The sequence below is a fragment of the Haemaphysalis longicornis genome, unplaced genomic scaffold (genome assembly GCF_048455015.1).
Source record: "Haemaphysalis longicornis isolate Haplotype H1 unplaced genomic scaffold, Haemaphysalis longicornis Haplotype H1 scaffold_7, whole genome shotgun sequence".
Taxonomy (NCBI): Eukaryota; Metazoa; Arthropoda; class Arachnida; order Ixodida; family Ixodidae; genus Haemaphysalis; species Haemaphysalis longicornis.
In genome coordinates this window covers 26,581,553-26,607,583 of record NW_027526422.1, presented here as the reverse complement: position 1 = coordinate 26,607,583, position 26,031 = coordinate 26,581,553, and the positions used below count along the sequence as shown (strand labels likewise).

Genomic DNA, 26,031 nt, shown 5'->3' with positions numbered 1-26,031 from the left:
AAAATCTTTCTTGCCCGCAGGCGAGATGAGTTTGGAGAGGAACGGAGAGGACGTGCACCGCAAGGTACGAAAAACGGCCCGGCGATGTGTTTTCTGAACAATGTAAGTATTTCCTAGCCCGCATTTCCCCTCCGGAATAATGGCCCCTCCCGACGCTGCTTTTCATTTGCTGTGCCCAAAAGTTCTTCTTCTGCCTGCGCCGAAAACGGCTAGTGCCTAGGCATTATTCTCTAAGCAAAAGCGAAAGAGAAAGAAGCAAGGAAGAAGTTAATATTTTTATTTGAAATTGAAAAGGAGCTGCTCTTGCAAGCACCGAGCCGGCCTTTTAAACTCCACTGCCAAGCTGCTGCGTGCAATAGCGCCGGCTCTTTGAGGAAGATTTGCACTGTCGCAAGTTCAGAACGCTCTTGGGGGTTCTTGAATATAGGAATACGCACGAGGGAGAGCAAAAAAGAAGGGCGGTTCGAGAACGGAATGAAATATGGAGACCAATTTATTTTCGTGTATTATGAATGGGTGAATGGAGGTGTAATAATGAGGTTTGGGGAAAAAAAGAGACGAAGGTTTAGACAAAGCAGCACGACTGTTCCTCCTAGCGCAATCGTCTGCCCTGATTGAATTGAAAACGAAAATATGGGAGCGCCTATTACGCCACATAAAGCCAGCTTACAAAATCAAGGAAGCTCACACCAACGCGTAAGACTTGAAGGTGGCGAAGCTATACGCAACCTTCACGACCATCGCGAAGGTTTAAGTTCCCGATTGTGGCTGATTTGCTTCTTCTTCTCTGCCGCAATGACCTTTACACCATCATTGTTGCTATCGGTGTGAGCTTCTTTCATTTTTTGTATCATAGAGCATCACAGTGTCTTTCTCTTCCTGAGCAAGTGTTGCCACGATTACGATGAATGCTCGAGATTTTTTTTTGGCCAACCTCCCTAAGCGGGTATACTTGGCTTGACAAACGTGCGCCGGAGACGCTGGGCGGTCACCGTGAGGCACGCACACACTTTCGCTCGCCATTTTCTCGGTTATTTTAACGGCTGGGCGGTCCCCGCAATCTCGGCCAATCTCCCTAAGCGGGTATGCTTGGCTTCACTTACGTGCGCAGGGGACGCTGGGTGGTCTTCGCTAGGCACGCACGCACGAGTGCGAGACATTTTCTTGGTTTTGTTAACTGCCGGGTGGTCGCCGCGAGGCCCGCGCTCCCGCGCGCGTGCTGGGCAATTTCTTGGTATTTTTAACTGCGCACACGAAAAACTACGATTCGCTAAACAGGGTCGCTGTTAAAAAACTCCCACTGAATTGTTTTGTTTCGCACAAGCACGTTGTAACTAACGCAAATATTTTTACAGAAACAGCTGAATAATGCCAGAGTACTAATAAATAAACAAACATATAATGAATAAATGAATGAGTAAATAAATATAGATAGATAGATAGATAGATAGATAGATAGATAGATAGATAGATAGATAGATAGATAGATAGATAGATAGATAGATAGATAGATAGATAGATAGATAGATAGATAGATAGATAGATAGATAGATAGATAGATAGATAGATAGATAGATAGATAGATAGATAGATAGATAGATAGATAGATAGATAGATAGATAGGAGATAAAGAGGGCGATGGGAAAGAGGGAGGAGGGAGGGGCTTCATTTACCCAAGCGTCCCTATCAGCTTGGTATGTATGATGGACACCTCGACATAAACTGATGCCAGTGGAACTAATGCCTTATGGTCATCTTAGATACTCATTTCATTCAACAAAGCTACAGGATCGTTAACTGGCGGTGAGCATCTTTACACCACTGAGTAATGATGTCATTCGCATGGACAGAACAACCCTCGCAGGGCTTTCTTGGACGCAAAACCGTGCTCCGGTTTCTTTCGATTACCCTTGAACACACTTATGTCCATAAATATTTAAACTAAATCAAGTAGAAAGAGAGGATGCAGAAATGGAAGACAGAAAACGAGGTGCCAGGCCGTCTATGAAGATTTGTTCTTCTTTATATTTTATAGCGTTTTATAGCTCCACTAATAGTGAGTGAGTGAAACACTTTATTAAAGGCGAGAGGCCATGAGGCCCTGCGAAGAAGTGAGGATGGGAAGGGGGAGGAAGAAGGGAAAGGTCACAATTCGCACAATGTACACAGTTCTAGTCTTGGGGTCCAGCTCACAAAAGGCACAGTTCACTCAGTTAGTGGCAATGTCGCTGTTGACATTGGACGTGGATGGGTATGGTCAGTCCGAGACAGTCTGTAAGACCGCTACACCAATTTGTAGAGGCCGTTTTCAAGGGCGTACTGGGTTATTATTTCTAAGTAGTGAGGTCATCACGGACACGACTAACCTGATCTAGTTCAGTCGCGGGTGCAGGGCAGTTAGCAGCTGATGGCGGTTACGGGCGAATACAGCAGAGAGCCAAATTAAGTGGAAGAGATTTGGTATGGCATCACTATTACAGTGGGGGCATCGGTGCAGTTGAGAGCCTGCTGGGGCTGACCACTTATGTATAATGTGTCGTGTATACGTTGTATTTGCATACACTTTATTCGCGAATACCTCGTTCGGACGCGAGAAGGGCTCGAGCGGTGCAAGGATGCCAACCGGTGTTTTATTTTGCAAGCGCTTCCTGCTTTATTTTTTGAGGAGCCGTAGCTGAAGTTGCCAATCTGCTTTGGAGAGAGGTGACGGGTGTGGCGAGCACCGTGGGAGGTGATCGTAGCCTCTCCCTGGCAGCGTCGTCCAAACAATGCGGATTTTGAATACTTCTATTTGTAGGTCTCGTACTGTGGTCAGGATATTTGTCGCCGTAGTGTTCAGGGAAAACGGACGGTTCAAATCTCGGACAGCAACATAAGAATCCGTGATAACGCGAAATTTCTTCGCGGTAAGATGGGCGGAATGGTCATAAATTTGCCGGGTGGCTGCCAGAATTCCCAGAAATTCTACTTCTTCTACAAGGCCGTATGTGTTGGAAATTTGCCGGGATCCATTCAATTCTGGCAGGTCTGTAGATGTCCAGGCAATGGCCGCCATCATCCCATTCAAAGACGCGTCGGTGTAAATGTCACTTTCGTCGCCTGCCTTGTCATCTGCGAGCGTGCGAACGTATTGTTCGCGCACTATTCGGTTATGGCGCCGGATCGGGTGTCGACGTGGAATACCGATGGAGGGGCGTTCCCACGGAGGAATTGCTGGCGGCGAATCCGTGCTGTCAGAGTCGCTGTTTAGGCGGTCCCATTTCTGAAGTCTTTTTCCCTGTGGCGAATGGTCCAGATGATGTTGGAAACGTAGTTTGGTCCCTTCAATGAGATTAGTGAGAGGCGGAAGAGGAACTGCTTCGTGGAGAGTATCTACCCGGGTGAATGAGGGGAGGCCACTAATCGCCCGGCGAAGGTGCCGATTCATCTTGTGAAAAGCATTAAATGTGACTGTCATAGTTCATAGACCGGGAAGTCGTAAGTGAAGCGTCCATGTGCCACGGCACGGGCGAGCATAGTACAGGCTGCTTGGTGCGCTCCTCCATATTTATTAGATATCCGTGTAACTAGGTGTAAGGTGGAACGGCAGGTTTTCTTAAGTGAGGCTATCCACTGTTTTGGACTATTGCAGCTGTTGACTGGAACGCCCAGCAGTCGAATTGTACCATTGCGAGATTCAAGGAGTGTATCCCCACTTGAAGGGAGATAATCTGTTCCTTATTTGTGCCACGCTTACCATGGACGCTGAGCAGTTCTATATTTGTGGGCGATAGCTGTAGCGGAATTGGGACAGCGTATGCTCCAAGCTCAGGACTGCTGCTTGCAACTCTGTTTGCATAGTTTCTTTCGTGTCATAATCGGTGGCTTCTCTCCATATTACAATATCGTCCGCATAAGGCGCAAACCGGGCGGCAGTGTCCTGTTCAAGAGTTCTGGCCACGCGGTTCATTACTAGATTAAAGAGGAGAGGAGCCAAAATGAACACCTGTGGGACTCCTCTAGCCAGGTAGAACGTAGTGGGCTGGTGGGCTCGAGGGTTAAGACGGATTGGTCGATGCTGAAGATAGCTGCGGGGCCAGGCTTGAGCTTTTAGGCTAGGGTCATCATCATCATCATCATCATCATCATCATCATCGCCAGCCTATCTACGTCCGCTGCAGGGCAAAGGCCTCTCCCATTAATCTCCAATTACCGTGGTCCTGTGCTAACTGCGACCAATTTATCCCCGCAAACTTCTTGATCTCATCTGCCCATCTAACTTTCTGTCACCCCCTGCAACGCTTGCCTTCTCTAGGTATCCACTCTGTTACCCTTAATGACCAACGGTTATCTTGTCTTCGCATTACATGCCCACGTCCATTTGTTCTTCCTAATTTCGACCAATATGTCCTAAACACGCGTTTGTTCCCTGACCCACTCCGCTCTCTTCTTGTCCCTCAATGTTGCACCTATCATCTTCCGCTCCATTTCCCGCTTAGTCGCCCTCAATTTGAGTTGAACCCTCTTAGTGAACATCCAAGTTCCTCAAGGTGGCAGCGGTAGCGTAGAGGTAGAGCATCCGCCTCGCGTGCAGAAGGACCATGGCTCGAATCCCGGTGCCGGAGAATTCCCACTGGATAAAAAAAAAATCCGCATATTGATGGAAGTACAGAATGGGGTTTGGGGTGCGGCCTGACCCCGGCGACCATTGCCGGCAACGCACACCTTCACCAGAGCAGGATTGGCCACCCTGGTGTAGTAACGCCCACAACCTCCATGAATACGCCAATTGGCTAGGGTAGGCGAGGGCAAATTCTTGCAGGATTCCTGATTGGCTCGCATTGCCAAATGCCTTGTGCATATTTAAGCGAGTACGTAGTCCGGCAAGGCCTTGCGTGAGGTCTGATTAATAACCCTCCGGAGCAGCCATAGATAGTCGTGGCTAGCAAGGAGGGGGCGGCAACCATTAAGGGCGGGATGGCACCAATTTGTACCTTCCAAGTGGTGTACGAGCCGATTGTTGAGCATACGCTCGAAAAGCTTACGTATTACAGGGGTAAGAGCGATGGGACGAATATTGTTCTTTACCGGGTTTGGGCATTGGATGAATGACAGTTATCTTCAGAGAGTCAGGCATTTCTTCTGTGTCCCAGGAATGGTTGACCGGATGTAGTAGAGCATCCAGGCCGTGCGGGGGGAGGCTCCGGAGGTTTTGCAATTTAACTTGATCATGACCAGGAGCAGATTTGGGCTTGCCTTGAGAAATAGCTACTTGCAGTTCACCCAAGGTGAAAGGGGAGTCGAGTTCCGGCAGGGGGTCATCAATGTTGATGATCGGTAAAGGTGGGAGGGTTGAAGGATCTGTAACGGCGTGAGGGAACAACGCGTGAATGATCGAATCTTCTACTTGTGTGTAGCCCATTTGAAGGGACATTTCATCCAGGATCGGCAAACACACCTTCGCACGGCCGCTCATGGAACGGAAGGTGCCACAAAGACGCAAGAGACCATATTCATGTCCAAAATCTCGACAGAAATTCTGCCAATTCTCATTCTTTAAGGTGACCTGATATTCGCGAATAATGCGATAATGACGTCGTCCGAGGGGCTCACAGTGAAGGCAACATCGTCATCGACAGCCATCCTCGAAGGGCACTCCTTTCAGCCCAACATCGGGAACGTTGTCGGGCTCTTCTCACAGTTCATCTATGCTTCCATCTTGGCCCGGACTCGCTGACTGGGAGGGTTTAATCGTCAGTTAGGCGTGTTGGAAACAGTTACGGAAAGTGCCGGGAGTCACGTCGCACCATGGGAGGCTCAACATCTCCATTGCAGCCAATCAACATCTCAATCGCCGCTCCGAGACCATGCATTTTGGCGGGAATTCGATGCGCCCCGAGTGCGATATATCAGATGTAAAATTCATTATAAGGAATATGTTTCGCGTGTATTTTCGTAAGTGATCTTTTTTTTTGTTCGATATATAACATAATTCGCTCTATCCGGGTTCGTTATATTCGGGTTTGACTGTAGTGTCTCAATGCGGGTAGGGACGCCGTTATCGTTTCTCAATTGAAGGGGGCTGTAATCAAGAGTTTGCTCTAAAAGCCGGCCTCGACGGTTTGTGGAGGAGTAGCCCCCAAGAGTGTTGCGAGCGTTGAAGTCTCCCCCGATAATGATGGCACCGGTGAAACGTAGTGAAAAAAGATATGGGATGCAGTTATATTGTGCTGAGGGAATGGCACTCGAGCTTGGCTTGTAGTAAACGGATGCAAGAAGCATCGGTTTGCCTCCTGGTGGCGTAACAAGGACAATAACCACGTCTCTGTCGCCATTGCATGCTTAGTCCCAACGGTGCTGGACAGCGTGGCAGGATTTGTGAACAAGTACCACAGCTAACCCTGGGGTCGGGCCTTGTGGAGAGCGGGCTAGGCTTGGAATAGTAGGATCTGAAAAGGTGTTATAATCTAAAATTTTACAAGGATCACGTGTTTCCTGAAGAAGTAATGCTATAGGACAAAGCGTTTTAACGTGGGACTTGAGAAGTGGTCAGGTTTGAGAAATTACGGCAATTCCATTGTAGTATATTTCTACTAGGAGAAAGCTGGGGGGAACATTGTAAGGCTAATGTTTTTTCTTTAGTTTCGTTTCGGTGGGTGGGGGCGTTGAGGTCTAGTGAGTTCCGAGTGTTTGACCAAATTTCCCCATGAACTGGTGGAGTTCATCTTTAATAGTAGCCACCTGATCTTGAACTGCAACCATTTCGCTGGACGCTTTTTGCCATTCCTTGGTTATTTCAAATTTGATACGGGCATTCCTTCGACTAAGCATCTGTTCCGTTATGTAAGAGTTTGTCGTGAGTGCCTAGGTGATGTTAGTGGATGACTTGCGGCGGCTTGTGCGTGAACGGCTGCAGCGTGCTGCGGCAGAGCTACTTGGCCCAGCGGAGGGCGATCGACTGCGAGTTGCGTTCTTTCGGAGGGCGGCCACTTCCTTTTGTAAGGCCGTCATGGCGGCGCGCATTTCGGCGAGCTGCGACGGAACTGGTCATTTTCAAATACTAGAGGATGGTTTGCCGGTAAAGGAGCAATTGGAGGGGGCGGATCGGACGAGGTGCCGGAGACGGTAGAAGCCCATGTAACTCCTGGCGGTGTAGATCGAGGACCGTTGGGCAAAGTATTTTCGGAGGGCGTCTTCTTGGAAACGGCTGATCGGGTGTTACGTTCTTCCTTTTTAGGAAGGCGGGTCGAGCAGACCTTACTAACAGCGAGGTGCCTTGTGTTTTTGCATAAAACGCAATATGCTGCAGAGTGGCATTCAGCGGTTTCAGGGTGGATACGGCCACAATCTTTAAACACGCTCGGAGATGGACAGAATTTAGACATATGTCCAAGACTGTGACAGTTAAAGCACACCAGTCGTTTCGTTCGGTGTTCTGCCACGCGCATGTAGTACTTGATGGTTTTTGGGAGAGTTGTTGAGTCAAATGTTAGGATTGCACCGTCCGTTTTCCCGATTTTTTGGACTTTGAGGATGTCGGCCTGTTCGCACTGCACCCAACTGAGAATAGCCTGTTAGTGTCCGCTGGGTCCACTTGCATGGCACCTCGAATGGTGTTTTTGTTGAAAGAGGCCTGCTCAATTACGATTTCTATTCTTTCAGCTTTGTCGTTTCGGCGAAGGGCTAGGTGATCTACCTGAGCTAATCGAATAGCGTGCACTGCATCGTAGACAGAGATCCGAGATCCATGCGCTGTTAGCGGCATCGTCGAACATTACCGCAGCCATTTCGGCCAACCCGGCGTTGGGGGCAGTGCGTCCTATTATTAAGGCAATGGCATGCCGAGGGATAATATCTAGATACAAACCAAGAAAATTCCTCGTTCCTTAAATCTGATGTTCAAGCTCAGCCAAGGTGAAACTTGAATGCAGCCTTAGTCTCAGACGAACAGCTGCTCTAGGTCAGTCTTTCCTGCCGCCACCGCCAGAGGCGCTGGCTGCATCCAAGGAAAGGGGCGTTCGCGCCGAGAGCTTCGACGGCGCCTAGCAGCGTCTGCGGGTCGTCTGTGGTGCAATTGGGGATGTGTTTCTTCCAGCTGTAAAATGTTACATTTCCGCAAACCAATGCAGATCAAGCAAAACAGAGTTATCGCTCGACAAACTTGGTCCCACTGCGCTCAAAGAACCCATTTTTTTTATTGTGAATGAAGATGCCGATGTACACGCGCTCCAGGGAGGGGTCGGCAGAAAAAAAAAACATCCCACAAGCTCGGTTAAGCACTGATATGGTTTGAGAAGAGAATTTAACAGGCCATGAACTAAACAAATACGAAAAAAAGTGGAAACCACGATTTTTTCGTGACCTATTTATAAAACACCAGAAAGAGAGTAACTTTACTAGGATATCGGGAAACTATGATGAATATGCCGCACACGAAACGCACATCTTCCAACGGCGCATATTTTCTTTCGTGGCATCCGAAGCTCCACAGCTCCACGGTGATCCGAGAAAGGCCCCATTCGGTTGCCATCGCGCGTTGCAAACATCCATTCACATCAACCACGACTGAATGGCGCCGATAAAACGAACGACATGCGCAAACTTCTCGCTCTTATTGTCCGCTCCGCCAAATCCCTTTTCTTGCCATTTGGGAAAGAGCTGACGTAAACCGGGTGAAGTAAATGGAGCAAAGACGACATTTTGCCTCTGGCCATCACTTTCTCTTTGTCTGGCCTTTAGGGGGAGGCCAACACATGATTTTGGAACGTGCCTCGCATACAAAAACGCCTCGAAATGCCCTGAGCATATTTCGTCTGCGATAATGGCTTTGCTAATAAGTAGTGAAGACGAGAATGGAATGCGTGCTTGTTCTTAGGGGGCATCAACAAAGAATAGCAACAGCAACAACTACAAAAAAAAGAAACAACTTTATCGTCCTAACTATCACCATCATGGCAGCACAGAGCACATTGCCGCAAGCGATTTCGAGGCTTAGCTTGGTGTTGCAGCTGGCCGCCATTGACGAACGGTAATCAATTCATACAAAATCCCATCTTCAGCAAGATAACTGAGTTTTTTCGTCCAAACTTATCGAGAAAGCCCACCTACCGGGTAGTACGGCCACCCCGAAGAGAATTGCTGCGTGGATCCCGGCTTGGTTGCGATATGTTCTGAGTGTGAGGTATTTCTACATGTACTCGGCTTAAGCAGCTTTGCGAGTTTGACGAGAAGGGAGGGGCTGGGACATTACCATTTACTTGAACCCTGGCGCAATCATGACCAGGCGGCGCTGTGGAAAAAAGCTGTTGACGTAAATCCTCACGGCTTCAGAGCTGAACGCGGTCTTGCGCCTCTGGGCACAACGTCGTTTTGTAGAGAGATAGACGGAGAGAGAGAGAGAATAACTTTAATGGAGACCAGCGATGTTAGCCAAGCCATCGCGCTGGCTTGCTACGCTAGATGATAGAATAATAACAAAAAGAAAAAAGAAATGGGAAAACAGAGATTTTCAATCACAAAACGGTGTCCAGTTTTGTGCTCCGAAGAAACTCCAAGACTGCTTTGGTTACACGTGTAGCCTGACTGGGACCCGACCAAGGACCCAAAACATTCCTCGTTTCAAGTCCCGCACCAAGCTGCCTGCACAAAGATTTTATGAGTTTCCGTACGGTGTATTTTGGATACACGCATATAACATGATGAATGTCTTCTCGTGAGTCGCATCTGGAACAAAAAGGAGCAGATGCCTGCTGGATTTTGTAGAGATAATGTCCCGTGTAGCCCACATTCAAGCGCAGTCGACGCAGAATGGCTTCCTCGCGCTTGCTAACGCCAAGTATTGCATTGCTGTAGATAGTTTTATATATTCTCTATATAGCGATGTATATGCGGAACTCTATTCCAGCTATCCCCATACAGAACTCCAATCCCCCCGCCCCACACATTTGTTTCGCGCTTTATCCATCCATCCATCCATCCATCCATCCATCCATCCATCCATCCATCCATCCATCCATCCATCCATCCATCCATCCATCCATCCATCCATATCCATCCATATCCATCCATCCATCCATCCATCCATCCGTCCGTCCATCCGTCCGTCCATCCGTCCGTCCATCCGTCCGTCCATCCGTCCGTCCGTCCGTCCATCCGTCCGTCCGTCCGTCCATCCGTTCATCCGTCCGTCCATCCATCCATCCATCCATCCATCCATCCATCCATCCATCCATCCATCCATCCATCCATCTATCTATCTATCTATCTATCTATCTATCTATCTATCTATCTATCTATCTATATATCTATCTATCTATCTATCTATCTATCTATCTATCTGTCTGTCTGTCTGTCTGTCTGTCTATCTATCTATCTATCTATCTATCTATCTATCTATCTATCTATCTATCTATCTATCTATCTATCTATCTATCTATCTATCTATCTATCTATCTATCTATCTATCTATCTATCTATCTATCTATCTATCCTCTCTTTCCCTCTCTCTCTGTACCCTCTCTCTCTCTCTCTCTCTCTCTCTCTCTCTCTCTCTCTCTCTCTCTCTCTATCTCTCTATGCTCTTTCTGTCTCTCTCTCTCTTTGGGCCCTCTCTATTCCCATCTTTATCTCTGTGTGCTCTCTCTCTCTCTCTATCCTGAAACGCGGCCATTTCGGAAAACTCAATGGGGGTAGGGTGGAGGGGCCCCATGTAGCAGCTAAGCGTTAGGAGCGTTAGAAGAAGCAAAAATAAGTAACGGAAATTCAATGAATGATTCTACGAATATTTTGCAGGAAGGAAATATGGATGCTTTCACATGGTGTAAATCGCTCGCAAACGAATAACTACTGTTTAGAAGCTGTAATTCCCTTTAGTCACAAGCAACTATTTATTGAACGGGAACAGATACGCCTGAATTGAGTATACACCCAGTCGTACTGAAACGTATGCGCACTACTTTCATGTAGTAAATATTTTCCGAGGTAATCTATGCCCACTAAGTGATACTTCGGTAGCATTTACAGAACGCCGTCAGAAAATCGCGAAACTATCGCGCCATTGCAGCTCATGTACTCAAAAGACAGTCAATTTTTAAAATTTTTGTGGCCGTTTGTGCAAAACACAATGCCGTCTTTCTCAGTAAGCACAAAAATGAAGACATGAAATGTATGAAGCATTGCAGTAAAAAACATTGGGCACGCTAGATTCAAGGAATTGTGGTCGCTGGGAGAGAAGGGGTCGAACGTCATTGCAGCCAAAAATTGCATGTCGCCAAAAATGCCTCCGCAGTCAAATGAGAAATTTTGACGCCTAACGAAATGAAGAGCCACCAAACTTGAGTTTGATGGCCAAATCTGGCAATTCTTCGGGTCACGTGTCCTCCCGCGTGGGGCACTTTGAAATACCGAGCTGGACGAAGCGACGATCAGACCACTTTGGGGGAATAAACGCTGCGCTACATCCGTCTAACGCGCACTTCTAGTTACTATCAGGTTCCTTCAAAGCGCCTCCATTCATTACTAATGTTTTGCTAGAAGAGCGACTCGGGTTTTCTTTGCGTGCAAGACGTTTTACCATGTACTCATTTTACCGCACTTGTTAGTAATAAGAGCACTTGGTACAGCTTATTTGTCCATTCCGTTTTGTAATAATGGTGGTTACTGAGGTTTTCTTTTACATTCCGGTTTTTGCAGCGCAAGCTACACTACGCTACCTCGGGTGGTCTTCCGGGGTGACCAGTTTTGCCCTTGAGCGCTAGAACTCAAACTACACCCCCTTCCGCAGGCGCCCGGCACGGAGCTGAGGCCCGATAACGGGGAGATATAGGCGGCAGGGGAGAGATCGGCGAGGAGGGAAAAGAGACGTGCGTGGGACCCCTGCGCGGGACGTACCGGAGGAAGGCGAGGAGGCTGCCGCCACAGCGATAAGCGCGCGCCACGAAGGAAGCCTCGGAGGCCACGTGCGGCGCAGAACCGTGTGCGATAGAGAGAGAGCGAGCGAGCGAGCGAGAGAGAGAGAGAGAGAGAGAGAGAGAGAGAGAGAGAGAGAGAGAGAGAGAGAGAGAGAGAGAGAGAGAGAGAGAGAGAGAGAAATAACTGTTATTTACATAGTGGATTGGAGCGCGGTGGGCGCAACCCTGAGGGTCGCGACGACTTCAGCCGCTCGAGTCACGAGCTCCTTCTGGAGCTAGGGGTCCGAGCGGCCGAACGTCTCCACCCACTGGTCAAGGGAATTAATGGTAGAGAATGGGTCCTCTGCACAAGCCCACATTTGGTGCTGGACCGTGGCCCATTCACTGCAGTGGGGGCAGAGGGGGAATGGGTACAGGGAGGGGTGGACGCGATGCAGGACGGCTCTACAGGGTAGGGAATCCGTTTGCAGTTGACGCCAGAGGCGTTCTTCTTCTAGAGTGAGGGATGAGTGGGCAGGGGGAAGCTTGCGGCGGGAGAGACCGTAATGCTGCGTGACCTCTCTGAAGGTCAGGAGACTATCCCTGGTTGATCTGGCTCCATGGAGGGTAGAGTCCACATCGTATGCCCGGGTGACAAGTGCTCGGGCTGCCGTGTGGGCCGTCTCTATCCCTCCAATGTCCGTGTGAGCCGGGAACCATTAGAGTTCGACCATGTGGGATGGCCAATTTAAACAGAGAATTTTGTGTGCCTGGGCCGAAATGAGACCTTTGGCGAAGTTTTGGAAGGCCGTTTTCGAATCGGAGAATATAATTTCTGGGGTGGGACTTTGTGTTAATGCCAGCGCGATTGCCGTCTCTTCTGCTACAATGGGGTGTCGGGTACGAAGGGTGAGGGTAGCAAGAGGAGGAGATGACGAGGAATTAATAACGGCGATAGCGAACGCCTCTTTATGGCGATATTCTGTAGCGTCCACATAAAGGGTAGCTCTGGAGGGGGGAAATTTTCGAACTAATGACATGGCTCGATGCGTCCACCTTTCGGTATGGAATGATAGGTGCATATTTTTTGGGGTGGGTCGAATGAGGATATGATTCCTGATTGATGATTTAATGCTGCACACTAACGCATGCTCTTGAGCTGGGCCGATCCCAAGTCTCTCTAGGAGGAATCTGCCCGCGGAGGAGCGCGCCAGGCGGTTGACTTGGCCAATACGGTTGCCTTCTATGAGTTCTGCTGTCGTATTGTATGCCCCTGTTTCCCCCAGCCTGGCAGTGGAAGCGTTCGGGGGTAACTGCAGAGCAGCTGGGAATGCTTTGAGAATTAGGCCATCTACTTTCCTTATCTCGCTGTCGGTAAGGAATAGATAGGGAAGAGCGTATGTAATCCTGCTGATTAGGAGCGCATGGACAAGTCTCAGGCGCTCTTGCTCTTTGAGGCCGTGCTCTCGAGCAAACGATCCTCCGGAGCAGGCCGATTATCTGGGTGACATGCGCCGAAAGTTTTTTGAGCACCTCCGTGTTGCGCCGATTACTCTGCAGTGTGAGTCCTAAAATTTTGAGGCTAGTGACTCGAGGTACAGGCTTTCCGTCCACTGAAACGTGGATGGAAGCTTGAAGACGAACATCTAGCTGTGGTCCCTCGTACAGCGGCGAGGCTTAAACAACGCCGTGATGCGAAAACGAGTAAAAACGCCACTGTTCCGTACAGCTTTGCTACCTTAAAGCCTTACGCATTAGTGTGAGCTTCTTTCATTTTTTTACACTATGGTACTGTGCGCATAAGACTAAAGCTGCTTTTAAAACACGACAGCACCCAAGTACCGCCAGAATTTAGGAAAGCGAGCAAGTCGACCGGATGAAAGCGACGCAAAAAAAAAAAAAAAAAAAAAGAAGAGAGAGCAAAGTGAAGTTTTCTGTGGCTTCGCCAAGGTACGCTTCACGTATGAAAAGGCAGGAAAAAAAAATACGTTATTCAATACATCATCAAAGCGTGCATATCAAATTTAGTGGGAAAAACAGCAACAACTAAAGAGCTTAGGCAAGATAGGTGGCGCTTACCGGCAGGCCTAAGGGAAATCCGTTTAGCCTAATCGTCGTCATCACGACCGGGGCATTACTACCGACCGCAGCATTTCTGTGCTCGCCTGCTTGCTTCGACGATCTTCTCGCCGCATCTCGTACACACGGGCGTTTTTGCTTTTCGCCTCCATCAGAAAAGCGGCCGCCGCGGCCGGGAATCGAACCCGCGACCTCTCCCTCAAGACATGCTAAATTGAGTTCCTTATATTAGTACGGGCATCGCATTATTTCAGTGTAATTTTATCGTTATATCACGTACTACATAAGGCGTATACGCCCAAAATATTTGCTGCGGTGTTTGAGTGCGTCCATGCCGTCCGATGTCGTTCTAGCCCAGCTCTGTAGGCAATGCTGAAGTTTCGTCCGACCACATGAGAATATTTAGGAATAGACTTGAACCTCCCCAAGCGTCTGTCGTTCGAGGGAAATAGCTGCGAACGCGCGTGAGTTCAGCCGTGCGACGGAATGTCGGCGCCTGTCGGTGCAGCCTTTCAGCAAGCGGCGCAAAGCTGCTCGTGACGTCGCACCAGCCTTTCGCCTAGAACGTTCATAGCTTTGCGATGAGTCTTTCCGGAGACCTGGCGCACAGTATTAGTTTATTTGTGAGCGATCGCTATGGTGTTTTCCCTGTCTGCAAACCACTAAGAACGTGCGTAAGACATTTTTGGTGTTTGTGAGTATACGCAGATGACGTCTCAAACGAAAGGTATCGTAGACGGGAGTGCAACCCAAAATTACGACTACTAAAAGTTCACAGGCATGTAACATATGGCAATGAGGTATGAAATAAAAGCTTGCCATTAGGACAGATGGCTGACCCAGTTTAGATCTAAAACTTGGTAACGTTAGGGTCAACTTGTAAAGAACGATTCTACAGTATCACGTGAGGTTTTTTTTTTAACACGAAGGTGTTTATTTCCGGATAAACCAAGATTTCGCTGACGTCATATCCGTCACGGAAGTGACGCCAGTACAAGGAAGCAAGCGGCCTGTATAGGGTACACCCCTGCACACAGGGTCTTTTTGCGGGGAAGCAAACTTTAGCACTAAAGAGTGCGTTATACTTAGGGTTGTTCGTTTTGGGGTTTTATATTTTAACACGAAAATTGTTTATGCCGCGATACCCCAAGATTTCACTGACATCATATCCGTCACGGAAATGATGACTGTACACCTTTTCCGAAGTGGCCCGCCAGCAGGACGTCGCTCGACAAGCACACCCACAAGACAGCGGCCGACCCGCAAATCATGCTAAGCTGCATATTTCGCTGCACATTTCACTTAGTGTTTGGCAGATTCTTATGACAGAGGAATCAACCACAGTTTCTTTACAGAAAGACATGGACATTGAAATTCCACCCTCTGGAAAAAGGCGTATCCGTTCAGAGTGTTTTGAATTATCCGCAAGTAAAAGAGACACAGGCAAAAGAAAATCGAGGCGCAAGAGTACATATTAGGGCTCAAGTTCGGCTTTATGTTGCGAAACATGTTTGTGGTGTTCTAAGCACAACGTAAAGTCCACATAATTTATAGAATGAGCGAAACAGAAAAGTTCCCAAAAAATTACGCGAGTGAAAATTACTGAAGCGCCCTGACACGGCGAACAGCTCTAGCGTTGTTCTTTTCTAAGGCGATCAATCTAGCCAGTGGGCCGGAACAAAGGCCATTTTCTGCGATTGAGCAGTTACAAAATACATCAAAAAAGCGCCTTTAAGGCAATGAGGAAATCTGATGCCGGGCGGGCAGGGCAATCAGCCAGCTTGGTCCTGCAGCTGGCTTTAATGTCGTTCGGTCATCGGATCCCGTAATAACGTGCTACTGCTCGTGGCATGTTACTGTAGCAGAGTTTTGTAACAAGTAATTACTGGGCGTGTTTTGTCTTCCACGAGGGGCGGAAGGAATCTGATAACTGGGTGAGCAAAAGGCCACCGGAGGGGCGGAGTAAATGGGCACTTCCTTGCTGATGCTTTTGTTCCCTCAAGACATGCTAAATTGAGTTCCTTATATTAGTACGGGCATCGCATTATTTAAGTGTAATTTTATCGTTATATCACGTAGTACATAAGGCGTATACGCCCAAAATATTTGCTGCGGTGTTTGAGTGCGTCCATGCCGTCCGATGTCGTTCTAGCCCAGCTCTGTAGGCAATGCTGAAGTTTCGTCCGACCACATGAGAATATTTAGGAATAGACTTGAACCTCCCCAAGCGTCTGTCGTTGTGGTGTAGGGGTTTCATCATAGCTTCTTACTCTCCCCTCGGCTAGTTTTTAGGGGCAAAGCCCCTTAGGGGCTGGGGCTGTCGTAGTCGTCGTCGTCGTAATCGTCGTTCGTCTCACAGTACTAAAACACCAGGAAACTCGTTTACGCCTCGCACTAGAGAGCTTCGTGCTTCAAAGAAAAGAGACTTTTACAGAAAAGCAGTATACCTGTGCCCCCCAACGGCTTCATCTCCTTTGGGAAAAACGCCAAGGTGCCAAGAATACGCTTATACACTGCATGCTTCGCCGCTCACCAGGTTTCACGTTAGTGGAGATGGTCCGGGATTTTTTTTTCACCGTTAAGTGGAATTATAATTTTCATGACTTATAAGCTACTTTTTGGTGTTTCAAATTATTGCTTGGTGTTCGTTAGGTCATGTTATGTTAGTTTAGGTTAGGTTAACTTCCTTTACGTTAGGTAGACCCGCCGTGGTGGCTCAGTGGCTAAGGCGTTGGGCTGCTGAGCACGAAATCGCGGGTTCGATTCCCGGCCGCTGCGGCCGCTTTTCTGATGGAGACGAAAATCAAAAACGCCCGTGTGAACGAGATTTCGGCGCACGTTAAAGATCCCCAGGGGGCCAAATTAATCCGGAGCCCTCAACTACGGCGCGCCTCATCGCCTTCGTTGCATCGGCGCGTTAAACCCTTCAATCAATCAATTTACGTTAGGTAGAGCGATGCAGTTCCAGAGGGGAAATTTTTTTACGAAACGCTACTGCACGCTGATATAGTGGAGTGCTTATAGTACCGCAAGGCGGCGATCTAGACACAGCCATTATTTAGAAAAGCAATACTTGTACCTGTAGCTCTAAAGGTTAATCCAAAATCCCACTAAAATGTTTGTCCTGTGCCTAAAGGCACAAAAAAAGTGCACCGTGTCAAATTTAAGAAACTATAACATACACGGAAATTGAGATACGGCTGACACAGCCAGCACTCTCGTTACTATGGGCTTGGCTAAAGAATGCAAACTAACTCCACTCAGCTAATCAGCCAGGAAACTTAACGTAAGTTACTTCCGCAGGTAATCGATGTGGTCTCCGGGAGGGGAGCTATCATTCAATCGTTCACGCGATAACGTCTGTAATTCAAACGTCCTCTACCTACCTAGACTACCCGCTCATCTATTTTTTAATGCAGTGAGGTTTGACCCCTGTTCTTAGTATCATTAGAAACCGCTTAACTTGAATGTCACAATGTAACACTTTTATCGCATTAATTTCTCACTACCATATCCGGCCTCGTTTACAGTAGTCCTATATTGAAATTTTGAGTCCTACTTTACTAATCATTAATAGAAATCACTAAATTATTATTATTATTTTGAATGAGCAATAATTATCCCATACACGGCTGGCATGCTCCTATACTGCGTAGTTCCGGCCGCTGCGGTCACGTGACTTTCGGTACCATTTGCACTGACGCCACGACGACGCGGCGCTCATGAGACATGCGAGGCTATCGCCTCAATAACGTGCTTACCTTCTTGACGAGCTGTATAGGGTAGCAGACTTCCCCTGGGGCGGAGCCCGTGATGCGGTCGGGGGTGAGGACATCGCATCCGGCGAGGCTGACCGATATCACGGGCACCTTGTCCGAGATCTCGTAGTAGGCGTCCAGCTGCTCCGCTTGCAGCGCCACGTACAGCCTGGGTTAAAACATACTGCGTTAAAACAGGCCATGCTTTCAACTTGGTCCTTCTTCTAACTAATTATTTGTTTTAATTCCGGATTTTTACTTAAACAGCTGCTGATGGCATCCGAAGTTTTCGCTACCGTCTCTCGCAGGGAGGGAAACGGGGACCGAAACGGTCGAAAAGTTCATCCCGACGAAAACATCGTTTTTAAACTTGCACCCGTCCGTCACTTTCACCTCGACAATTATCGCTATATAAGTGGTCTATAAATACTGCGCACCTGCCGCGTTGGTTCAGTGGCTAAGGCGTTGCGCTGCTGAGCACGAGGGTGCGGGTTCGATTCCCGGCCGCGGCGGCCGCTTTTCTGATTGAGGCGAAAAGCAAAAACGCCCGTGTGTACGAGATTTCGGCGCACGATAAAGATCCCCTGGTGGTCAAAATTAATCCGGAGCCCTCCACTACAGCGCGCCTCATCGCCTGCGTTGCGTCGGCGCGTTAAACCCTACAATCAATCAATCAATCAATCAATCAATCAATCAATCAATCAATCAATCAATCAATCAATCAATCAATCAATCAATCAATCAATCAATCAATCAATCAATCAATCAATCAATCAATCAATCAATCAATCAATTATCGCTATTAAATGGGCGATGAATACTGCGTGGAAAACTAAACGTGTTCACCAGGCTACCTAGCTGTTTATGATAGCGGCTAGGGACAATTAGTAATGCCCGCTCTGTGGGAAATCTATTGTGAGCTTGGCGGAAATTTTTTACGGTTTTTACGATAAATTTTTTAACCTGTGCTAATATTTACCGTAATATTAACTGCGGTATCTACTTAATATTTACTTTTTTCTCTCGATCACTATTATGCCAAATGATGCTGCAGATTGCCGTCACTATCTGCAAATCGAACGATGGATTGGACCCACTCAAGCTCACTTCAAAATCAGATATATATTCCTTCTCCCTAAATTTTTTGCCTATGTAAAAAAATGAAAAATAAAATTAATTTTAATTTGAAGCAGGCGGCCTATATGTCGTAGCCACGATATTGAGAAAGGTAGAAGCACGTACTGTTTTTTAAAAGTGATGTCTTTTGTTCGAAAGTTTGATTAAAATTGTTTATTTGTGTTGTCTGCCGTATTTAAAAATATACCTAAATTCGTTAATAAACAGTAAAATAAATCTAGCTTAGTGCCTCTTTGCAAGAAATTCTTCGAAACGCATAATGTGACGACTGCAGTAAATTTTCTTTCCTTAATTTAAAGAGTCTATGCGGACAAAATGCAAGCTTGTTTTATTCGAAAGATTTGGTGTTTTATAATGCTCCCAGCGCTTGTCTGGCAGCAAACGATGTTTTCTTCACTAAGAAGTTGATCAATTTAGCTTAAAATTTTGATTCTCCGGCTAAATCTTGTGTTTCGTGACTTCTGCGATGGCGTAACTCGGACGGGTCTTTAAGCGAACGTTAGTGTGCTTTTTAGTCTAAAGCGGACTGCGGAACGCCTTCTTTTCTGTCAGTCTTCCTAGAATGCGCCACCATACTGTGCAGGACTGCTGTCCGCCTTTGCTTTGTTTGTGACCGTATTTGCCCCTGTCTTGTTTTTATTACTGTAGGTAGTAATCGTCTCGTGAAACATGGGGTATGCTAGGCAAGCAGAATCACGTGATACAATGTCCCTTACGCCCATCGGCCGGTGTCGTGTGAGACAACCCCAAAGTGCCGGGCTGCTGTGCAGCTGTAACAAACAAAGTGAGCGCAGTGCCAACAGTGGTACGCACTGGTATTTCTATGTTTACGTGTACTTTCGTAACTTCCATTGTTTACCACACCATTCTTACTGCTAGAAAATGAATATGCATTACATTTGAGCGAACATAGCTCTAACTGCAAGCTTAAATGTCCTACCTAACTTGCGTTTGCTTCTGCCGGCATCCCGGCATCATCCAACCACACAGATGTGCATATTACGTCATATGTTCAAGTGCGGGAAATGAGCTATTTAGCCGCATGGCAATTCCCTTTTAACAGCGAAGCTGTTGTAGGAGCCGTAAGTTCGCCGTTGCAGGAAAAAATTCCCCCGCATTTCCCCGAGGGGGAGAATGTGAAAGTGCGAATACACGGTTGTCGGCCCGCTTGCGGCGCTTGCGCTCGGCCCCCGCAGCCCACCGCCTCGCCGCCTTCTCTTCCATCTCTTCCATCGGGTTTGTAGTATCACGTGTACACCACGCAGTTATCAAGCCGCTATAACGCCGCTGAGTCGCCAACGCACGCCGCTGACGACGTAGTTTGAATGCGTTAAAGATATAAGGCGCGTCACTAACACTGATATCACCGTCGCGTCCGTGGCTTGATCGGTAGAGCGTCGCGCTGCGGCCGCAAAGTCCGCGGATCGAAACCTGGCGCCGAATGCTGTTTTTCTTTATAGAGGAGCACTGCGGACGCCGCCGACGCCGCCGACGCCGGCGGTGGATGGTTTGGGGTCGCTTATAAAGTGTATTCACACTTAAAATACTAAGAAAAGGTCAAGCGCTGCTCAGCGCGTGCCTCGTGGCGACCGCCGAGCGTCCTCGGCACGCGCAGTGGCTTTAGCAAAAAAAAAAAAAAAAAACCCTCCAGTGCTAATGCTAAAAGCTAAAATACACCCAACTTGGGAGAGGTTGCCACGGCCGCGGCATTCGCTAGAAACCAATATGGATAATTGGAAGTATCCGAGTGTGCCAAGCATTCCACAGACCACTCGCAGACCCCGCCCCCGCTGCCTCGGGTCGGTAATCAAGAGCTGGTGGAAGTCTGCAATGGTGAGGATGACTTTGCATACACCATTCGCCGCGAAGAGGACGACGACTTCTTCGATGAATATGACGACGATTACTAGCACCGCAACTATTCAAATAAGAAAATTATGCGTCCGGCAATGCTCACCTGCAACCGTTTCGCCATTCAAGTCTTGCGCGTGGGTGGACACTTCCCTAATTTTTTTTCCTAATAAGATAGCTTATATGAGCGAAGTTTGCGTCAGAAGTTGTGTCAGTATGATTCTAACGAGGTAATCTTTCGACTAAACCAAACTTGTGTTTTGTCTGCATGGCCTATTTAAGGAACTAATACTAGCGGCTGGACCGGGAATTCTTATAAATTTCAGCACCCGGCAAATACTTTGACAGTGCGCTCTTTGTTTTCGACGTCACCTGCATGCCACAACGGAGGTTGTATCTAAATAACCTCCATACTGCTCACGTCCGCCACCTACGTTAAGCCACCCCACCTTCCTGCCGAAAAATTCCCTCCCTTGTTTTTAATTTTCTCCTCTTCTTGCTACAGGAGCGGAAGTGACGCCCTGATATTTCTGCCAGTGAATCAGCCGCTTTTCAGTTTAGGCATCATCCCAGCCCGCTAGTTCCCGCTTTGTTATTTCGCAGCGTAGAAAGCCCAGCCACGCTAGGGAAAACAGGGATGAGTAGAGATAACACGCCCTCGTGTGCTTTCACCGCACGCGGAAAAACAAAAAAACATGAGAAGCGTGGACAGTAGGAAGCAAGTTTTCTGAAAGCGGCTGAAGCGGAAGCAGGCGTGGCAGCGTCTCCTGAAAGGGTGGAAATACCTAAACAATTGGACGTGGACGTTATGGAGGGGCTTTAGGTATATAAATAACAAAGTTTAGGTAAGGACTCCCTGTGACATACGTGCGTGCGTACGTCCCAAAGTATGTGGCCCTCAACTTGCTAGAGCTCCTTTATAAACTGTGGCTCCACCAATACCTCCCCCTCAACCTTGTTCCGTTCATGCGCACGTATCGGGTAATATTGGACGTTGTACTTAAGCTGTGCCGCAGATATGTCTAAAGTTTGCCTCGCACTAAACGATGTTGACATGTACGCGACGTACCATAAGTGCAAGTTTGCCCATGTATACTTTGTGTTCATGAAGTTTATTAATGCACAATCGCTTACGGATCCAAAAAAGGCGATAACAAAGAATCCCCTTCAAGAAAACCGGCCTGACTTCGCGAAAAAAAAGTCCATTTAATCTTACACGTGCTAACTGCTGTAACTTACAACCTTGTCTTCACTTGCCTGTTCCCCGCCAAATGTACAACGCCGGCTCTTTGCCATGGCAGGAACATGTGCTTCCGTTTTGGTAGAATTCCTTTCTTTGAACGTCCTAACATTGCGCTTGTTACAGACAGGGCAGATGCCGAGGCTTCGCCACTTCCACAAATCCAACATTATCAGCCGAAGCCATTTCCGTTTCCTTCGCTTTTGGCCTCGAGAACTATAATATACAGTTTTCGACGTTACTCATAACCACGCGAGGGCGCAGCCTCCGCACAGCAAAGTACCCGTTACTGGCGCTTAGAAACCAAGAGTCACACACTGCTCCTGACGGTGTATCAGGGAAAACGCCGAGGGGGGATGTATCAGTCACTTCCTTTACACATTCAGAGTAAAATGGCGACAGCTAGCACTATGCGTAGTCTGGGTCGGACCCTTCAGTCTGCATGCTAGAATTGCCGACCCTGTACAACCATTAATCATCGTCGTCGTCGTCATCATCAGCCCGTTTGTGTCCAGATCGGACCGAAGGCTCTCCTATGATCTTCCAACCATTCCAATTTGTTGCGCCCTGGCGCAAACGTACAGATGCACAGAATAATCGACAACAGTACCCCCTCCCCACCCCAGGATCAGCAGGATCCTTATGACGCAGTTTCATTCATAGCGCACTGCACCGGTGCCTCCCTGAGTGCCAGTGGCGCGACTGACCTGAACCACAGCTGATCTCCGGAGAGGACGTGCAGGTAGCCGTCCTTAAGGGGCAGCGGCCGAGCGGGTCGGGACAGTTCGCCCAGAGAATCGCCCGCCTCTTCCTCTTCCGAGCTGCCGTTGGTCGGCTGCTGGGCGCCGGTGGAAGAGGGCGGCGTGATGGCGTCTTCCGCGCTGGACATCCTTCGCAGCCGGCGGAACCTCAGACCCATGACGGCCGGCCCGCGGTTCCTGCCATGCTGCTGCTCGCCGTCGCGCCTGCCGCTGCTGCCGGTCCCGAAAGCTGGCACCGAGGAGGGAAGCAGGGAGGCCGCTGTTCTAAGGGGAGAACTCCAGCAGCCCTGGGTGGACCTGCGCCAAATGTACAAGCAAGCAGAACGTCACGGAAATTAGGACGCATTACTTGGACGGCACTACATGGCAGCCCTGTCACCCTCGACACTACAAAGGAATTTGCTGTCGAAAACAAACGTCACGGTTATTATAAACCCCCAGTTGGTGGACATGGCGCACGTTAACGAAGCAAAGAAAAGTAGCCCGCTGGCATCAGAGCAAGAAAACTCATTGATAGCGTTTACGAATTATGCCGATTGTTTCATGGGCATTCTTAAAACAAAGATTTCAACGAATAATTTGTTCTGGTAGGTTTAAAAATGCTACGAAGAGTAAATAGTGCCTGTTTTCGTGAAAGCGGGCTTAATTTCCTTAAAAAACCTTACGCTGCAGTCGCCTCTGATTAGATATCCGTTCCACCTAAAGCATGTAGGTACAAATATGTTGCGAAAACACGGATGGCCGTCTGCGTCTCTGGCGCATAGGACGACGCTCACTTGGTTAATACAAGCACTTCCGGTCGAGCCGGATGTAGGGAATCATTCCTTATTTTTTTGTTGTGACACTTTTTGTTCACAGTGCTTATGGTCATCGCTTCAATTACAAGGCATCCGGCATGCAAGGGCGGTTTCATTTGTTTAAATTGTGCTGGTTTGGATGATTCAACGTTGTTAGGTTAGGTTAGGCTTGGTTAGGTTATGTGATGTTACGTTACGTTACGTTAATGCGATAGAAGTGTCCCACTCGTGCGAGAGGCAAGTTTAAGCTTGTTTATCCTCTCTATCCCTCTCCTTATCTCTCTCTTCCCGTTGTCCTTTATGTTGGAGCACTACCTTTACAGCTGTTTTTTTAGAACATTTTTCACAGAGTTACGTTCCTGATACTAATACCATTAGAGACAGCAAGGCTGTGAATTAACTCACCGTGCGAGGAACCTGCGACGTTTACAGAAGAGGCAATCGGAAAAATGAGCACAAGCCTCGTCATTCGCATTCGGAAGCTAAATTATTCAAGAAGCGACCACATTCACTTCTCCATGTTGTGCCAGTCGTTTTCCCAGGCACGAAAGAAGCAATTTAATGATGTGTCGGAAGAACTTGCAGTTCCAGGGAGACCTATTGATTCCTGCCGACGAGCGTTTATTTTTGTAATGAGGTTTGATGCAATCGACAACGTCATAGATGTTTCAGGCGTCCGAAATCAAATGAACAAGTTTGCAGAAAATAAAGAAGTTTAAACAAACCTACCTGCAATTTCTTTAAGCGTAACAAAATCACTTGGGGCTCTTAACACGGAATGCATTAAAAGGCTTAAAGCGGTGTTTAAGCAGAAGAAAAGAAAACAGTATTTGTTGGGTCCACAAGATCATGTTTGTTTTGTTGCAATCATAGGGAAATCACGGAAAATGTTAGAAGTTTTAGATGAATAAATAATATATTCACATGCTTTTCTCCCCCCGACCTCAGTTAAATCTTTAAAAATATATCTTGGATTGGATTACTTGGTTGTTTCTTAGTGAGTTTCTTCCTTTTCTGCCGAGATTGCGGACGTGAATTGATCGTGACATTCCTGGTATTTTGCTCGAAGTGTTCATCCATGCGCCTCAAGCAGGCAAACACCTCGTATCTTAAACATACTTCCGTGCCACCATTAAATTGCGTACTCATAAGAAGAAGAAGAAGAAGAAGAAGAAGAAGAAGAAGAAGAAGAAGAAGAAGAAGAAGAAGTTTATTTGCTTAAAACATGTTTCCGTAACAAAATAAACAGAAGGAGATTCCACAGCGCGAGGCTGGAGGGGGACCTCATATATTACAGATAGAAAATAAAAAAACTCAACTCAGCAGCGAAGCCAGCAGTGAAAAGAAGATATAATGCGTTAGTGCGAAATTTAACTCAGAGCTTTTTATGGATGTTATACATGTACATCGTGCGTAATTCAACGACGATCGTTAAAAACATTACAAAAAGGATAAAGTTATTAACCAGCCAGGGGTGCATAGACAAATACCGCATAAAAACATAGGGTCCAACCGCTTAAGCAAATCATTGATTGTGGATGAATAAATATGCACGGCGATTTCTGTTAAAGCTTGACAACAATGGCGATTGTTTTGTTCCTATCGGGAGAGAATTCCAGTTATTTACATCCACAAAAGTAGTATTCAGATTGCCATAATTGGTGCGTATTTTAGGTGGGAGTAGGTTGCTAGCCGAAGCGAACCTGGTGGAATTCACATTTTTTAGTGAATCATGGTCGAATATGCTAAATAAACAGAGGCTATGCCCAGATTTGAACAGGTAAACAACGAGGCTGACTTTCACGAGATTTGCGACCGTAAGTATACGATATTCTGTAAGTAACAATGAAGCGTTAGTCCGGTATGGGTTGAAAGGGATGATCCGAAATGCTTGCTTCTGGAGATGTTGTAAAGGAATTAGGTGGGTCGGGTATGTATTGCCCCAAGATGCGGAGCAGTACAACAAATGGCTGCGAACGAAATCAAGGTAAAGTGAGATTAGTGTGGGCGTTTTAAAGAATGGGCGCGCCTCAGCAGACGCTCATATACCTGCGGGGGCAGCTTAATTGCGACCGCAAGTTCGCCCTTTAAAGGGTCCATGCATACAAAATACAAGTCTGTTTTATTCGAAAGGTTTCGAGTTTTATAGTGTCACCATCTCTTGTCCGGATGCAAACGATGTTTTATTCACTGAGAAATCAGTTTAAGTTGAAATGTTGATTTTCCCGCTAAATCGTGTGTTTTCGGGGTCCGCATTGACATCACAAGAGCCGACCGCTCTGCAGCCGCTTGGGAAGCCTTGTTTACCATTACGGAATCTAGATGGCGCCACCATACCATGGCAAGCTGTTTCCTGCCTTTGGTTTGTTTTTGACCGTATTTGAACCTGGCTTGTTCTTGTTCAGGTAGAAAAAAATCGTTTCTTGAAACATAGTGCTCGTTCGACAACTATGGTCACGTAAGATATCGTTGCTTGCCTCAATCGGCCAGTGTCGTCTGAGACTACCCCAAAGCGCCGCAGTCCTGTGCAGCTAAACAAAG

The 26,031-nt window shown here is 47.5% G+C and overlaps 1 protein-coding gene across 2 annotated transcripts in view; it reads right to left on the bottom strand.

The window, feature by feature from the left end:
* LOC144144887 (uncharacterized) overlaps positions 1–26,031 on the bottom strand; it is a 184,714-nt gene that overhangs the window by 111,403 nt on the left and 47,280 nt on the right. For both annotated transcript variants that reach the window (XM_077676386.1, XM_077676385.1), the window contains exons 2-3: positions 22,640–22,990; positions 17,708–17,873 (exon numbers count right to left, since the gene is read on the bottom strand). In XM_077676386.1, the coding sequence (XP_077532512.1) occupies positions 17,708–17,873; positions 22,640–22,851 (378 nt within the window). In that variant the 5' untranslated portion in view covers positions 22,852–22,990. The remainder of the gene's footprint in view (positions 1–17,707; positions 17,874–22,639; positions 22,991–26,031) is intronic.